The sequence below is a fragment of the Emys orbicularis genome, chromosome 9 (genome assembly GCF_028017835.1).
Source record: "Emys orbicularis isolate rEmyOrb1 chromosome 9, rEmyOrb1.hap1, whole genome shotgun sequence".
Lineage (NCBI taxonomy): Eukaryota > Metazoa > Chordata > Testudines > Emydidae > Emys > Emys orbicularis.
The window spans coordinates 74,079,575-74,097,083 of record NC_088691.1 but is presented as its reverse complement, the minus strand read 5'-3'; the positions used below and the strand labels follow the sequence as shown (position 1 = coordinate 74,097,083).

General features: G+C 40.9%; 1 protein-coding gene across 1 annotated transcript in view; it reads left to right on the top strand.

Annotated features, from left to right (window-relative positions):
- The window catches only part of TFDP2 (transcription factor Dp-2), a 189,923-nt gene that overhangs the window by 54,146 nt on the left and 118,268 nt on the right, over nucleotides 1-17,509 (top strand). Inside the window, exon 3 of the mRNA XM_065410857.1 lies at nucleotides 5,177-5,243. Coding sequence (XP_065266929.1) covers nucleotides 5,177-5,243 — 67 coding nt within the window. The remainder of the gene's footprint in view (nucleotides 1-5,176; nucleotides 5,244-17,509) is intronic.

Here is a 17,509-nt window from a genome sequence, read left to right as displayed (position 1 = left end):
CAGGGACTGGTGCCAGTCCATGGACCTGTCATTGAGAAACACTGTTCAACAGAATACATCTGCTGTCTCAAGCAGGATATTATAAAAAGCAACAGAAGGGAAACAGCACTAGCAGCTAAATATTAAAATTGTGCTTTAGGAATATTAAAGGTGACCTCCACAGGAGGAAAAAGTTGGTCATGTGCCTTTTTTTCATTTTTGATGCTTTATAAAGTATAAAGACGACCAGAATAAGAAAAAAGAAAAAAAAAAAGTACATTCAAAAAGTGGCTAGTCTGAAAGACTGACTAAAGAGCTAGTGAAATGGAGACCTCACAAGAGCCAAGTTAAACTATTAACAGGAAAATAGAATGTCAGACCATGTAACACTTTTTTTTTTTATTAATGCATATTTAGCTTCAGTGACTATGCAACATTTTGAATTAAGGAAGCTTTTGTTAAAGATTCAGCAATTCATCCCCTAAAAAAGAGGAAATCCCAATAAAAAACAAAACAAAAACATTTTTGCAGGTTAAACTCTTTTGGTTATTGACATCCCCAAAGGGAAAGAATATTTCTTGCCAAGTTCACATATAGCTCTTCTGCCAAGTATCAATGGCATTAACTGGGGCTAGGTTCAATAATATGTCTAGGGGATTCTTTCAAAATAAACAAAAGGTATGGCTTGAATCCCTATCTAAACCTTTATCCACTCCCAGATTTTGGAAATTTAAAAGTCTCTAAATACGCTGGTTATTTTTTCCAGTTATTTCTTTCCCACTTGCAACCACATGGGAGTCCTCTGTAGTATGGAAGAGATTAGCTTTTAATTGGAGAATATAATATCAAAATGATCATAACTATGAAATAAGAGGAAGGCTCATCATGCCCCAACAATTTGCTGTTTTCACCATTGCTGGGCTGCTTTGGTTTGTTCTGTCCACTCTTGTCACATGGGGTTTATGAAAGGCATAACTGTAAACTGAGGATGGGGGCATCCCAGTGCTGAGTTTGACACAAGGAGAAACCGAAAAGCCCTTCCCATGGTAGGGAGAGTGAAATAGAGGCATTCTCTCAGGAAGCACTTGCAGTAGGAAGAGAAGTGAGGAGCTCAGCTGCATAAGGCTTCACGCCTATCTTTGGAAAAATGGCACATGAGCAACATATGGGCGAGTCCATATGACGGCCCTTTCCTCTAGAAACAGCATTCAATTATGCCTACAGTGTCTTCCAGGAGAAGTGCAGACACATACGAAATATAGTGCTAGTGGGTTTGATACCTGGCTGGCTTTTGTATTGCCTTGCTGGTTGCCAGTGAAAAGACTTAATATGCTAGGGCTGTGGTTTGTTTTTTGTTTTGGTTTGGTTTGGGTTTTTTTGCCCTCTCCCTACTCCCCCACCTGGAGGGTGAAGGGGGAGGAAATGTCCCTGTCCCTTTTAATAATCAGGCCTCACTTGGACCACTCAGTTGCCTTCTCTTCCTCCTTGGCATGCTGTAGGGTTGGCTGGACTGTTCAGTGGTTCTCAAAGTTTTGTATTGGTGTGACCCCTTTCACACAGCAAGCCTTTGAGTGCATCCCCCCCTTATAAATTAAAAACAGTTTTAAAATATATATTTAACACTATTATAAATGCTGGAGATGAAGCGGGGTTTGGGGATGGAGGCTGACAGCTCACGGCCCCCCACGTAATAACTTCCCGACCCCATGAGGGGTCACAACCTGCACATTGAGAACCCCTGGTTCTAGCTGCTGTCTCTGTAGGAGGAAGGGGGCAGGTGGGTTTTGTTATGAGGTTGCCTTCCCTGCCAGCTGTTGTGCATTTGACAGGGGCCCAGAGCCGCCATCTTCCCTGGTTGGACAGGAGCTCAGAGCACAACAAGCGGTGGGGAAGGTCAGAAGCCTTTAACCACCCTCAGTCCCCTTCCTGCATGTGCGGGGAGGGGTGCAGGTTGGTGATGGCGGTGCCTGAGGGGTGTAGAGGAGAACTAGGGTTCCTACGTGCTACAGTAATAAAAATGCTTTTCCATAGATCAACAGAAACCTGACTGTGATAGCATGGCTGGCTCCTTGTTTTCAGCTACTGAAAGAAGCAGTAATAAATGGTTTAGAGGGAACCTTAACTTTGGATCTTGTGCTGTATAAATCATGCTTCCTCTCAGATGTGCTAACTATGGCAAAGAATGTTTCACAGTTTTAGAACAAATGTTTTGTTTCTGTATTCTGCTTTGCTGAGATGTATTATGGGAATCTTTTATTTAACCTTGAAATTGAGGGAGATTTCCACATCCAAGCCATTCTTTTTAGGTGACAGATCTGAGGAATCGTCCCAGATTGAGTTGTTAAAAGGAGGTTTTGGAGCAAATTGTTACACAGTAAACAGATATAGTCATCAGGACCAGATGGTATTTAACCAAGAGTTCTGTCAGAACTACTAACGATGCAGTGTAACTTATCATTTAAATCCGTTTCTGTACTGGAGGATAGAAAATGAGACACTTATTTTTTAAAAAGGATCCAGAGGCGATCCTGGCAATTACAAGCTGGTGAGTCTCACTTCAGTACCAGCCAAATTGGTTGAAACTATAGTAAAGAACAGAATTATCAGACACATTGATGAACACAGTTTGTTGGGGAAAAGTCAACACAGCTTTTGTAAAGCAATGATATGCCTCACCAATCTATTAAAATTCTTCGAGGGGGATCAACAAACATGTTGACCAGGGCAATCCAGTGGATGTAGTGTACTTGGACATTCAGAAAGCCTTTGACAAGGTACCTCACCAAAGACTCTTAAGCAAAGTAAGCAGTCATGGGATAAAAGGGAAGATCCTCTCATGGATCAGTAACTGTTAAAAGACAGGAAATGAAGGGTAGGAATAAATGGTCATTTTTCAGAATGGAGAGACTTAAATAGCAGTGTCCCCCAGGGATCTATACTGGGACCAATACTGTTCAACACATTCATAAATGATCTGGAAAAAGAGGTAAACAGTGAGGTGGCAAAAATTGCAGACAATACAAAATTACTCAAAATAGTTAAGTCCAAAGCAGAGTGCGAAGAGTCACCCAGTTTTGTGAGATCCCTTTGTGACTGGGCAACAAAATGGCAGATGAAATTCAATGTTGATAAATGCAAAGTAATGCACATTGGAAAACATAATCCCAACCACACATACAAAATAATGGGATCTAAATTAGCAGTTACTGCACAAGAAAGAGACTGTGGATAGTTCTCTGAAAACATCTTCTCAGTTTTCAGTGGCAGTCAAAAAAGCTAACAGAATGTTATGAACCATTAAGAGAAGGATAGATAATATAGCAGAAAATATAACGCCGCTATATAAATCCATGGTACGCCCACATCTTGAATATTGCATGCTGTTCTGGTCACCCTATCTCAAAAAAGATTAGATATATTAGAATTGGACAAGTACAGAGATGGGCAACAAAAATGATTAGGGTTATGGAACAGCTTCCATATATTGAGAGATTAAAAAGTCTTTTCAGTTTGGAAAAGAGACAACTAAGGGGGGATATGATAGAGGTCTATAAAATCATGAATGGTGTGGAGAAAGTGAATAAGAAAGTATTGTTTACTCCTTCACATAATTTCATTTGGTGACCCTGATTCTTGTGTTAATAGGCAGCAGGTTTAAAACAAACAAAAGGAAGTACTACTTCACGCAACCTATGGAACTCATTGCCAGGGGATGTTGTGAAGGCCAAAACTATAATGGGTTTCAAAATATAATTAGATACGTTCATAGAGGATAGGCCCATCTATGGCTATTAGCCAAGATAGTCAGGGATGCAACCCCATGCTCTGGGTGTTCCTAGACTGATTGCCAGAAGCTTGGTGTGGATGACAGGGATGGATCACTTGATGATTGCCTGTTCTGTTGTTCCCTCTGAAGCACCTGGCTTTGGCCACTGTCAGACAACAAGATACTGGGCAAGATAGACCATTGGTCTGACCCAATATGGCCATTCTTACGTAATTTTCTGATTACTTTTTAACATTGTGAATCTGAAGACTTTAAATTTAGCAGGTGAGTACAGTAACTCCTCACTTAAAGTCATACCGGTTAACATTGTTTCATTGTTACGTTGCTGATCAATTAGGGAACATGCTCGTTTAAAGTTGTGCAGTGCTCCTGTCTAATGTCCTTTGGCAGCCGCCTGCTTTGTCCACTGCTTCAGAAAGAGCAGCCCATTGCAGCTAGCTGGTGGGGGCTTGGAACCAGGGTGGACTGGCAGCCCCCCTATCAGCTCCCTGTTCCCCTAAGTTCCCTGTGCTGCAGCCGCCCAGCAGGCTATCAATTGCTGGGCAGTTCATCTGTCCCTCCCCCCACTGCCATGTGCTGCTCCTGCCCTCTGCCTTGGAGCTGCTCCCAGAGACTCCTGCTTGCTGTGCAGGGGCAAAAGGAGGGTGGGGGGCTAATGTCAGGGTGTCCCCCGCTTATCCCTTCTCCATATAGAGCAGGGAGGGGACACGACGGAGAGAGACAGAGAGCGCTTGGGGCATCAGCTGCTGTCTCAACTTCCTGATCCGCTTAAAAAGACAATGCACTTAAGAGTGGGTCACTTACTTAAAGGAACAGTGTGCATCTCTTTCTCTCTCTCTCCCACACACAAGTTGTGTCTGTCTCTGTCTGCTATGCTGTCTCCCCTCCCTTGTGTTCGTGCTGCCTTCTGTGAGAGGCTACATTAACAACAATGTGTTAACCCTTGAAGGTTCAGCCGAGTGCTAGTTCATCATTTAGCAGCAAGGCATTCCCTGGGAAATATCCCTCCCTCTTCCACCCTCTAACTTCACCACCTCAACCAAGCTTCACAATCATCATAGCTGTGAACAGTATTAAATTGTTTGTTTAAAACGTATACTGTGTGTATATCTATATAATATATAGTTTTTTGTCTGGTGAAAAAAATTTCCCTGGAACCTAACCCCCCCATTTACATTAATTCTTATGGGGAAATTGGATTCGCTTAACATCGTTTCGCTTAAAGTCACATTTTTCAGGAACATAACTACAACATTAAGCAAGGAGTTACTGTAATATAAAGTGCTTATAAAAGTGATTCCTAAGCACTTGCATCTGCAAAATTTACCTTTTCAGGTTACTGTTGGTTGCATAGTAGAAAATCATTACAAAGCTGATCATATTTTAAGACTTCTAAAATGTTTTGTTCAGATTGGTGTAACTTCCACAAATGGAGACCTGAAAGGATTTATAGATCAGAACCGGAGTCCATCAAAAGGTAAGAGGAATTGAATTTGTCTGTTCAAAAACGAAACTCGTTGTAAGGCTGCCTTCTCTCCAGACTTTAGCAATTTAAAATCTTCCCCTAAATTGTTGGTACACCCACTGTATGTGGTGGTTTTAACTTTTTTGGACCCAACTTAAAATATTAAAGCTTAAAGTATTAGATACCTCTGTATCTGTGAATGCTATATTGTAGATCCACAACAGTGACTCTAGTGTTAAGGCTTTAAGATGACAAGCCAAATCAGACTTATAACAAACGCTATCAGAATATTAAATTACTCACTTTTTTATGGGGGCTGGAATGTGTGAATATGCCATCTTCTTACCTCAACCCTCAGTCTCCATGTTGCAGGGACTCTTCTGACTAAGGGAAAGATGGACTGAGCTTTTCCCAGGGTTAATCTATGCCACTGAGGGAGGATGAGTTTGTGGTAAAGTACTAGACTGGAATTCAGAAGATCTGGATTCAGTTCCCAGGCTTTATTCAGGCTTCTAGGTGCTACTGTAATACAAATAGTAAGTAGTAATTGTGACAAATGTAGAACTGCTCTGTAATTTATAAATATTATAATATTGACATGGTTAATGGGTTTTACTGTATAAATATATTGGTTTAGTTCAATAGTGGGTTGTAAGCAAGAGGAAAAGAATAGCTTAAGATAAGACTCTCCTTGGCAAACATTTGAGGCTTGTTATGGGCCATTGACTGAAGACTCTGGCTCAATCTCCTGCTATGCCCTACTGAACTGATTCTGACAAACGGCAAAAGTATGAGAACTGACAAGAATCAAAGGAACTCTGGTTGGATTATAAGGGTTTTTCTCTCAAGAGAGAAGGCAGTTGCTGGGTAGCTGTTCCAGAAAACCAAATTTAAACTCAGACCCCCTGCTGGGGTATCTGCAGAAGGTAGGCCTACCTAGATTGTCATGGGATGGTAAGCTTCGGTCAGTGATCCCTAAACTTTTTACCTCCCCCCCCAACCCCCCCCCCCCCCCCCCCCACACACACACACACAGTTGAGGCCGGGTGGTGGAGCCATGGCCAGGCGGGGGGCTGATGCACATATCATTGGCATTAATGTTGGTGGGGAGATTTGTGTTTGCTAAATGTTTTTGCATTATCAGCTGTCAAAAACTTTCCTCTTTATTAGGATTCTCTTTGAGGCCTTGAGATTGATTTGGATTGTTGTTTTGGAGTTTCACTTTGTTTTAAAACTCAAAAGAAGGATGTTTTGCTCAAAGGTTAACAAAGTGGGTTTTTAATCACAATCTTTTTATTAATCAAAATTCAGGAAAACCTTTTTCTGATCATGGCTATTGGAGAAATAATAAGGAAGTGATGAAAGAAAGCTATTTATATTGTTCCTTTCATCCCAAATGTTTCTCTCTCTCGCTCAATCTGCATTCAACTTAAGCAGCTAGTACACGCTCTCTCTTTGGAAGCTAGTGAAAATACAGAGGAAGAATGTCTGGATCCAGATGGCAATGTCAAGAAGAATGAGTATATCGTAGTAAAAATATTTTCCTGGTTTTTTAGATTAGTAACTTTTCTCCTCTTTATTCCCCCCACCCCATATCTTTATTGTGTTTTTGAATATCTGTTTCACTAAAAACACCTAACACATTGAATTTTATAATGGTTTAGAAAAAATGTAATCTAACAAGGTAGCTTTCTCTTGGTAGACTGATCTCAAAAACAGAACTCAGACATAAACCTAATCCCAGTACATTTACAAAACTAATTTATTGATTAGATATAGAAATGAGAAGTTTTTTGGTAGGCCAAAAAGTTGATATTTTTAAGTGTAAGAACAAGAGGATAGCAGAGGGAGTTTGTAGGAGAATGAAAGGATAAAATCAGCATGGTTAGGAAAGGCCGCATCACTAGTGCCATCACTTGTAAGAACATAACATAAGAACGTCCATACTGGGTCATACCAAAGGTCCATCAAGCCCAGTATCCTGTCCTCTGACAGTGGCCAATGGCAGGTGCCCCAAAGGGAATGAACAGACAGGTTATCATCAAGTGATCCATGCCCTGTCACCCAATCCCATCTTCTGGCAAACAGAGGCTAAGGACACCATTTCTGCCCATTCTGGCTAATAGCCATTGATGGACCTATCTTCCATGACTGTATCTAGCGCCCTTTTGAACCCCGTTATAGTATTGGCCTTCACAACACCCTCTGGCAAGGAGTTCCAGAGGTTGGCAGTGCGTTGCGTGAAAAAATACTTTCTTGTGTTTGTTTTAAACCTGCTACCCATTAATTTCATTTGGTGGCCCCTTGTTCTTGTATTATGAGAAGGACTAAATAACACTTCCTTATTTACTTTCTCTATACCACTCATGATTTTATAGACCTCTATCATATCCCCCCCTCCAGTCGCCTCTTTTCCAAGCTGAAAAGTCCCAGTCTTATTAATCTCGCCTCATACGGAAGCCGTTCTATACCCCTAATAATTTTTGTTGCCCTTTTCTGAGCCTTTTTTCCAATTCCAATATATCTTTTTTGGGATGGGGAGACCACATCTGCACGCAGTATTCAAGGTGTGGGCGTACCATGCTTTTATATAGAGGCAGTATGATATTTTCTGTCTTATTATCTATCCCTTTCTTAATGATTCCCAACATTCTGTTCGCTTTTTTGACTGCCACTGCACATTGAGTGGATGATTTCAGAGAACTATCCACAATGACTTCAAGATCGCTTTCTTGAATGGTAACAGCTAATTTAGACCCCATCATTGTATATGTATAGTTAGGATTGTTTTCCAATGTGCATTACTTTGCATTTATCAACATTAAATTTCATCTGCCAATTTGTTGCCTAAGTCACCCAGTTTTGTGAGATCCTTTTGTAGCTCTTCGCAGTCTGCCTGGGACTTAACTATCTTGAGTAGTTTTGTATCATCTGCAAATTTTGCCACCTCACTGTTTACCCCTTTTTCCAGATTGTTTATGAATATGTTAAATAGGACTGGGCATACTACAGATCCCTGGGGGACACCACTATTTACCTCTCTCCATTCTGAAAACTGACTATTTATTCCTACCCTTTTTTCCTATCTTTTTAACCAGTTATCAATCCATGAGAGAACCTTCCCTCTTATCCCATGACTGCTTATTTTGCTTAAGAGCCTTTGGTGAGGGACCTTGTCAAAGCTTTCTGAAAATCTAAATACGCTATATTCACTGGATCTCCTTTGTCCGCATGCTTATTGACCCCCTCAAAGAAAGAGGCTTCTCTATCTGCACTTGTGTCCAGAAAAAGAACCGACTGGATTCCTCTACCCAGGTCCTGGTGTGGATTTGCAGAGATTGTGGCCTGCATAGAAAGCCAGGAGAGGCAGACCATCCAGTGTGAGAGTTGGAAGCAGTTGGGAGAGCTACAGGAGGAGGTGGCTAGGCTGAGGAGCATCCACACACACAAGGAACTCATTGAAAACATGCATACGGAGACCTCCAAGGTGGAAGAAGTAATCCAGCTGGCGAGGACTGCAGTAGCACCACCAGGGGAGGATGAAAACTACTCCTTCACAGGAAGGAAGCTAGCTTCTGGTAACTTCTGGTAGCAGGCAGTGCTCCACCCTTGCTCCCTATGCACCATCCATAGATAAACTGGTATGCTGCCTTGGCAATGAGAGATGAGGAATCTCCCCTAAGGGTGGAGGAGAAGCCATATACCCCCAAGGCTGGGAGGATTACAGCCACCACTCTCAAGAGGAAACAAAGGGTGGTGGTGGTCAGGGACACCCTTCTAAGGAGGACATATGCGTCAATCTGTTGGCCTGACCTGGCATCCTGGGATATGTGCTGCCTGCCAGGGGCCCATATCCAAGATGTTATGGAAGGATTGCCGAGGATCATCAGGCCTTTTGACTATTTCCCCGTGCTGCTTATCCATGTGGGTACTAATGATACTACAAGATGTGACCCTGAGCAGATCAGAAGTGGGTACAGGGCTCTGGGAGTGAGGGTGAAAGAGTTGGGGGCGCAGAAGGTATTCTCATCGATCCTTCCGGTCAAGGGTTGGGGCCCACGCAGAGACAAACACATCCTGAAGGTAAATGTATGACTGCGTGGATGGTGTTGCCAGGAGGGTTTTGGCTTCCTTGCCCGGGGGATGGTATTCTGAGAAGGACTGCTGAGCAGAGATGGAGTCTGCCTATCAAGGAAGGGGAAGAGTATCTTCAGATACAGACTGGCTAACTTAATGAGGCAAGCGTTAAACTGGAGACAACCGGCTTTAAACAGGAGACAACAGCCTGCAGGTAAATCCAAAACATGGAGACCTGGGTCAGAATTTGGGGGCGAGGGAACAGGAGCAATCACAGCAGGGACAAAAGAGAGACAAAAGGGAATATAGAGGGGAAATTTAATGAACATCTTAGATGTTTATATAGTAATGCTAGAAGTATGGGGAATAAACTGGAAGAACTAGAAATACTAGTGAATAATCACAATTACAACAATTGGCTTCAAAGAAACTTGGCGGGATAATTCACGTGACTGGAATGTTGGTATAGAAGGGTGTAGCTTTGTCAGGAAGGGACAGGCAGGGGAAAAAAGGGAGGAAGAGTTGCCTTGTATATCAAAGATGTGTACGTTTGTACCAAGGTTTACATAGAACAGGCAGGCCTGAAAGTCTCTGGGTAAGAATAAAAAGGGTAAAAAAAATGGTTGGTGTCATGGTAAGGGTCTACTATAGACCACCTAACCGGGATGAAGAGGTGGATGCAGATTTGGGGTTTTTTTTTGTTTTTGTTTTTTTCCCTCCCCAAAAAACAACTAACAATCATCCAAAACACAGGACTTGGTGGTGATGAGGGACTTCACTACCCAGACATCTGGAGGTGGGGGGAATAGTACAGCAGGGCACCAATTATCCAACAGTCTTCCAGGACTGAACTTTTAAACTGCTTAGCCTTGATACAACTTTTAATTGAAGCACTTGCAAAATGACTGTAAATCAACATGTTATTCTTCATAAAAATACAAATGTATCGCCTCCCACCATCTGCAATGGGGGTTTTGTGTTGAGTCAGTGACCCAGATTGCCACATTTTTATCTGCTCTGTCATGGCTTTGGGTTTTCAGTTGTTAAGTGTTAGGTCAGCTGTAATGCAAGTGATTTCTTGGGGCCAACAGTCCTCAGGTGATTATTCAACTTGCCTATCCAATCTCAATTTCTTGCTCCAACAGCAGGCCTGTAAGACACTCGCTGCCTGATCCTGATTTATATTTTCCCCCCTCTTCTTTTCTTCCACCACTTCTACCACTGTTTTTTATCTGAGTGGCTAGTCAAAAAATCAGGGTCTAGTAGGTTGGTCCAATTAAGAAGAGAAATTTGTGATAATGAGGTGTTTGTGATGCAGTTTTGGTTATTTAAAAACAAATTTTTGCCAAGTTCTTTGTCTCTGAACACAGAAGGAATCAGATAGCAGATAACAGCTTCTTTTGCTTGTGCCACCAACAAGCTTCTTTTCAGCCTGCACCCTGACCCAAAAAATCTCTTCCCAGAATACTTTCTGCTGTTTCTTCAGGCTGTCTGCCTCACTCTTTGGTTTTCTGTGTTCTGCCTTCCTTCACACTTGGGCGCACACACCCTTGCCCAAACAATACTCAGTAAAGCCTCTCCACCCACTCAGTTCAAAACTCCTGGGCAGGTTCACACACCTCTTTTTTGTTTTATCCTCAGTTATGTGAATTGAAGGGTGTATTCACATCCATCAGTATCAGTGACACTTGTGATCCATGCAGTCACCAATACCTCTCAGCATGACAGTAATACTCTGCCCTCTGCTATAGGGAGGATAGTGAAATGTGACACATGAAGGAAATCTGCAAGGAGGAAAGTACTGGCTTTTAGGAGGTCATGCTGCCATTGGGCCGGGGGAACCAAGTGAGTTGTCCAAGGCTCCTCTACAGGATGGCCAAAGAGCTGTGGTCTTATGGAACATAATCTTCTATCTATTCTTTGAAGAGTAAAGCCTGCCGTTCCCAAGAGAATGATTTGGAGGAAACTGTCACTGGAAATTTGGATAGTTTCATAGTTTCTCTGTGGTTTTTCCCACATAAGGGTAACATATGGCCCTATATTTTAAAGAAACCAAAAACATATAATCACAGTAGCTTGGGAAATCCAAGCAGACTAAGATCTCATGGGGATGCTTTTAGAAATAACTGTAAAAGAGAAGACTCCAACTTTAAATGTTTTTATTACTAAATCTGACTAATATCTATAGTGTCTGCTACTATGGCAGCTTGGTGTTTTTAATTACAAAAAAAATCACAAAATCAAATCATGTTAATCAGATGTTAAACAAAATAAATGCATCTTTCATCATGCCCTGAAGATTCACAGGTTTGGGCTCTGGCAGAGAGCCAAAGGGAACAGATCCTAAGGCCCTACAAAATAATCATAGTCCTTGACCCAGCCTTGGAGAGTTCTATCTGATTTGAACATTAGTTTGTAAGCAATTTCCAGCTAGTCTTAACTGTTAGGGCTGGTTATAAGATATTTCTGATAACTGTGTTCCAGAATTCAGGGCTATAAAGATAATATAAGCTTAGTGGATTGCACTGGAAACCAGTGCAAAAACATGACCACAGGTGGTGGTTTTTGGGAGTTGGGTTCCAAATTACAAAACACAAGGCAACTAAGTCTTATCCACATTAAGGATCAAAACCAATTTTGCTAATGCAGTTTTAGCCCCAGGGTAGGCGGAGCCTAAGGTGTTGTGTTTTATGCAGCCACACTTATTCTGTAATCCTTAGCTGTCTACACTACAAATGCTTGCCGGTATAGCTAAACCAGAAGAGTGCAGTAATGGAGACCCAGCATAAGCCAACAGGATTTCTTTTGCGGGCATTCCTAAGCCACCTCTCCCCGTACTACATTAGCTATGTTGATAGAAGCACTCTTCGTCAACATAGCTATGCCAGCAGTGTAGATGCAGCTATGTTAGCTAGGCACTGTGACTTTTTTTTTTTTAACGTGTTCCTAGCCAGCATAGTTATGCCAGCAAAACTTTGTAGTGTACACTGAGGGCCTGTAAGCTTTAAAAAACTAATCGGGCTTAGGTCTGGTCAGCACTTTGATAAGTGACCTCTCAGGAAGTGATAAGTATTGTTTCAGTCAGGACACCAACACGGTAAGTTTTAGAAATACTTAAGCCTAGACTACACTAGAAAAGGCTTGCTGATATAGCTCTACTGACAAAAAAACATGCTTTTCCCAGTATGCTTATTTTGTTTGTGTGGTATATTTAAAACTGCATTGGAATTGTAGACTGTCACTTTAATTTGTAAGGAATTTCCTGGTCCAGCTTGAAGGCTGGGGGGCTCTGCAGGAAAGCATGTGATCAGAGTCTGTTCTGCAGCCAGTTAGCTTAGAGTAAGGGCATGGCTACACTTGCAGATGCAGAGCGCTTTGAGTTAAACCAGCCTTCGTAGAGCACAGTATGGAAAGCGCTGTAGTCTGTCCACACTGACAGCAGACAGCGCACTGGCGTGGCCACATTAGCGGCTCTTGCAACGGCCACAGAGAGCAGTGCATTGTGGTAGCTATCCCAGCATGCAAGTGGCTGCAACATGCTTTTCAAATGGGAGGGTGGGGTGGAGTGTGACAGGGAGTGTGTTGTGTTTATGTGGGGGGAGAGAGAGTGGGTTTTTGGGGGGCTGAGAGCATGTCAGCATGCTGTCTTGTAAGTTCAGACAGCAGTAGACCTCCCCCACCCCCACCCCTCTCCCTCTCTCTCTCGCGCGCGCACACACACACACACACACACACACACACACACACACACACACACACACACACACACACACACACACACACACACACACACACACCAACCATTCCACAGTAATGGTTGCTTTGTCTCAGAGCAGATAAGCATGCCGACTGTCAAACGGAGCTTTCAAAGGGCATATCCAAAACAATGACAAGAGTGGCCACTTGACTTAAGGGGATTATGGGGCATTTCCAGAGGCTGATCAGAGCGCAGTAATGCAACACCTCGTTCACACTGATGCTGGGGCGCTCCAGCGGGGGCGCATCAAATGTTATTTTACTCGCCGAGGTGGAGTACCAGGAGCGCTCTAGCCGTGGAGTCAGAGCGCTTTATGTGCCTTGCCATTGTAGATGGGTAGTGAGCTAGTGCACCCAGGGCTCCTTTAATGCGCTGTAACTTGCAAGTGTAGCCAAGCCCTAAGGTGGGGTGAGTTTTAGGGAGCAGCCTGCTTTGTTTCTGTTTTTGGTTTTCTTGTGTTGTCATTCTGAATTCTAGAGATAGTGTTTCTCTTGCTGGAAAGTTGCAATGCATTTGTTTATCTGACTTCTCTGTATGTATGCTGTGAACATAACAGGTTGGGGACCCTGTATAAACTATACCAGCAAAAGCATTATTTTGCCAGTATGTCTATACTAGTGTTTTTGCCAGTATAGAAATGTTATGTTTTAAAATAATAAAGTCTCACCCCTAATCTACATTACTGGCAAAAGTTTTAAGTATAGACGTGGCCTGATTCAGTAATTGACACTCTTCCCTCTGGTTACAGATGTGGCGTTAAGGGGCACTGTGCTAATGAAGGTGCTTTTGTTCAGAGGAGACTCAAAACAAGTTCTGATGACTACCTGTGTTGATTAAATATCCCATGGCATTTTATTAAGTGTCCTTGCCAGCTTCCAATTCCTGTAATTCCATTACCTTATTTTCTCATGCATTTCCAGTTGGATACAGTATTCTTTACTTTTCACCCTAAACTGCTGTTGCTGTGTATTGTTTGGAACAGCTAGGATGTTCCACTCAAAAGGTGGCTGCAATACAATAGTTGAAGTGATCTCTCAGAGTGGGGTTGGCTCAGTGATTTTGTAAAACACTTTGATCCTCCTAAAAGGTGCTATTAAACTGCAGAATATTAATATTAGTTGAATGAACAACATGAATGTACTAACTGGGGGGGAAGTGACTTTGTGTCATGTTTATCTTGAACCTGTGAGTTCAAGAGAATTGCCAAATTATGACTGTGGTGAGGTACAAACTATGCACTACATCACAGACAACTGCCCCATTCACGCTTATGGGGTGGCATAAGGGGGATCCACCTAGGTATCCCAGAAGTATTAGAATCGCTTTCGAATATCAAGATTCAATAATAATCTCAGCCTGTTGCTTTTCAAATGGCATACAAAAGAAGACGACCATAGCCTTAACATAAATTTAAGGATAAAACTAAACAGATACAATGCCAACTGTTGTTTTTTGTTTCTATTTTATTTACTTTTCTAATGGATAGCTGAATAAAGGACAATGTTATACCTTATTGTTACTAAGGTTTAAGTCATGTTAATCGTGAATGTATTTTGCAATAGGATTCTGCTTCCAGAATGATGGAACTATCCCTTCTACCTCTTCACCTTTTTCACTATATTATGCATTAATAAACAAGTGTAATTCACAAGTATAATTACTCCTTTGTTTTACCTGTGGCATAATTAAAAATCACTGTTTTTTCCCCTCTTCTAATTAGGTATCACAGTTCACTCACAATGTCTAAATCCTTTTTCCACCTTTGGAATATTCAGTAAATGTTTAACCCACTTGAATATCCATATTGAAAGCATCTATTCTTTAAGATGAAAGTGTTCTTTACCTTCTCCTTTCTTGTCGAGGCAGGATTCTAATGACAAATTCTAGAGAATACAAAGATGCTCCAAACTGGCATTGAGAATTACTCTCTGAATGGGGTTTTGTCAGCTTTAGTACTACATATATTAAAAACTGCTCATCTGTTAAATAGTAGAGAAGCTTTGACTTCCAAACTATGTCTTTCTTCTTTCTCTCAATGGTTTGTATAACTTTATTTTTACCGTGTTAGACAACTATGTCAGTTTAACACTTGGATTCTACTTCCTGTTCATGAGTATGTAAGTTTTGCCTTAGTCATATTCCTGGCATTGTACTGAAAACTTACACTCTTTTCCTTCACTCTTTAAAGGAACTGTATTTGATAAAATAGAAGTGTTGTGCCTTCAGAGAGAGGGGACTTGGGATGCTGGAAATAATCCTCTGCTGTGTCATGTATCAATAATGGTTGGAGAAAACTCATTTGCTTTCCTTTATATATATAAAAAAAAAAATCATTTGTTGTGTCTACTTGTACAATATGTATATTACACACAAAAGAACATTAATTTCAAAGTCAAGAACTCAAAGGTTAGGAAATGTCCAAATTAAGGTTGTCTGTTCAACCTTAATTTAGCCCAGCTTTATAATAGTCTTTAGTTACATGAACACATACTAATTTTTTTTCTCCACGACTCCTGCCTCATTCAGTGCACAGTGTGAATGGTGCTTACTTAATAAACAGCACTTCAGTGTTGTGTTTTCTCTTTGTTCAATGTTTGGCACCATGCCTTATTTACTAAACATGATTCAAAACTTGATCTGAATTTCCTCATGAGCTTTTTTTTATGGTTCTCATCATTACAGTACCTTGGGTGCTTAACAAATATTAATTATATCTTCACAAAACCCAGTGAGATGAGGGGGTGTTTATTCTTATTTTACAGGTGTGGAGCTGAGGCAAAGAGAGATTAAGGTCAAATATATCCACTAATTTGGCCCTGTATACTCATCCTCAAGTGCCTGTTTTGGTTAATGGTCGTCAATCCCCTCCTTTTCGTTTGTCTAAGGGTACAAGACAGGGCTGCCCGTCTTCCCCTCTGTTGTTTGCTATGGCAAGAGAGCCATTTACCATAAATGAGAAGTAGCCCCTTGGTAAAGGGCATCAAAAGAATTTCTGGATTAGAATAAAAAATAGCTTTGTATGCTGATGTTTTCTTGTTATATTTGCAGGATCCAGAAGCCTGGTTAAATATTATACAAAAATTGACTTTGTAATTTGGGCAGGTGTCAGGCTTCAAAATAAACTATACTAAATCTTACATTTTAGGTGTTAATATTCCCAAAAGGGTCACAACAAACTGTTGTCAGTGTAACTTTAAATGGGTAAAGGAATCTTTAAAACATTTAGGAATAAATATTGTGGAAAAAATATAAAAATCTTTTAAAGGCAAATTACTCTCTAATGTGGAATAAAATAATAAGACTTTGAGTAATAGAACAACTATGAAATTTCTTGGCCAGGTAGGATAGCCATGGTAAAGACTAATGTGCTCCCAAAGTTATATTTGTTTCAGCGTATCGCTGTTAGTGCTGACATGGCATTAAAAACATGGCAGGATGCGCTATTAAAATTCATATAGAAACATAAAAGACAAAGGGTGGGTTCTAAAGTTCTTGTATAAATCTACAAAGTGAGGTGGATTAGCTTTCCCTAATTTAGCAGCTACTTATTATTATGCATCACAATTAAAAATGTGATCAGCTGGATTTAACAGTAAAACATCCAAATACTGGGTAAAACTCTAACAAGACTGGAGTTCAGATATAGCTATTCATAGTCATTGTTAGGCTAAAAAGAAGTTTAGGTCACCAAAAATAGTCTCCCATTCATCCAGACTGCCTTAGTAGCCTTGGACAAGTTTTCTAAATTCCTCTCCCTTGGCTGCATTTTTTAATAATCAGGAATTTATCTCTAGGAAATATCAGAGTGACTACTTGTTGTGGGTAGTAGCTGAGATTACTCAATTTGGACAGTTGTTCCTAACTCCTGATTTGAAATCATACCAAGAGGTATGTAATAATGTAAATAATATAAAAATTGTATATTTTCAATATTATTTCAAAATTTTATTTTGAAATCTGGGTATATGAGGGAGCTCTATTTAAATCTTTAACCAAATTTGAGGATTTGACCGAGAAGCAAGCTGGAACACCAGGTTTAATTTCTAAGGCATATATCATTTTGAGTGAAAAAGATGTTAAGAAAACAACAACCTAGCTGAAAAGACTGGAGAGGGATTTGAACAAATAAATTGATCTGAATGAATGGATCTTTATCTGGGGAAAGGAGATATACATCATCAATTTGTGTAGCTGATAATGAAAATTTGTATAAAGTACTGTATAGATGGCATTTGGCTCCAGGTAAGATCCGTCATATTTTTGCTACTAGGAAGGTATTGTTGAAGGGGTGTAGGGAAAGGGGGAACTTATTTGCAGATGCAGTCATTGTATCCAGAAATTAAATGATTTGGGGAGGAAATAATTAGAGATTAATCTTATGACAAAATGCCAGCTTCCTAGAGATCCCCTGACTTGCTTACTTAATGCCAAGTAAAGGATTTAC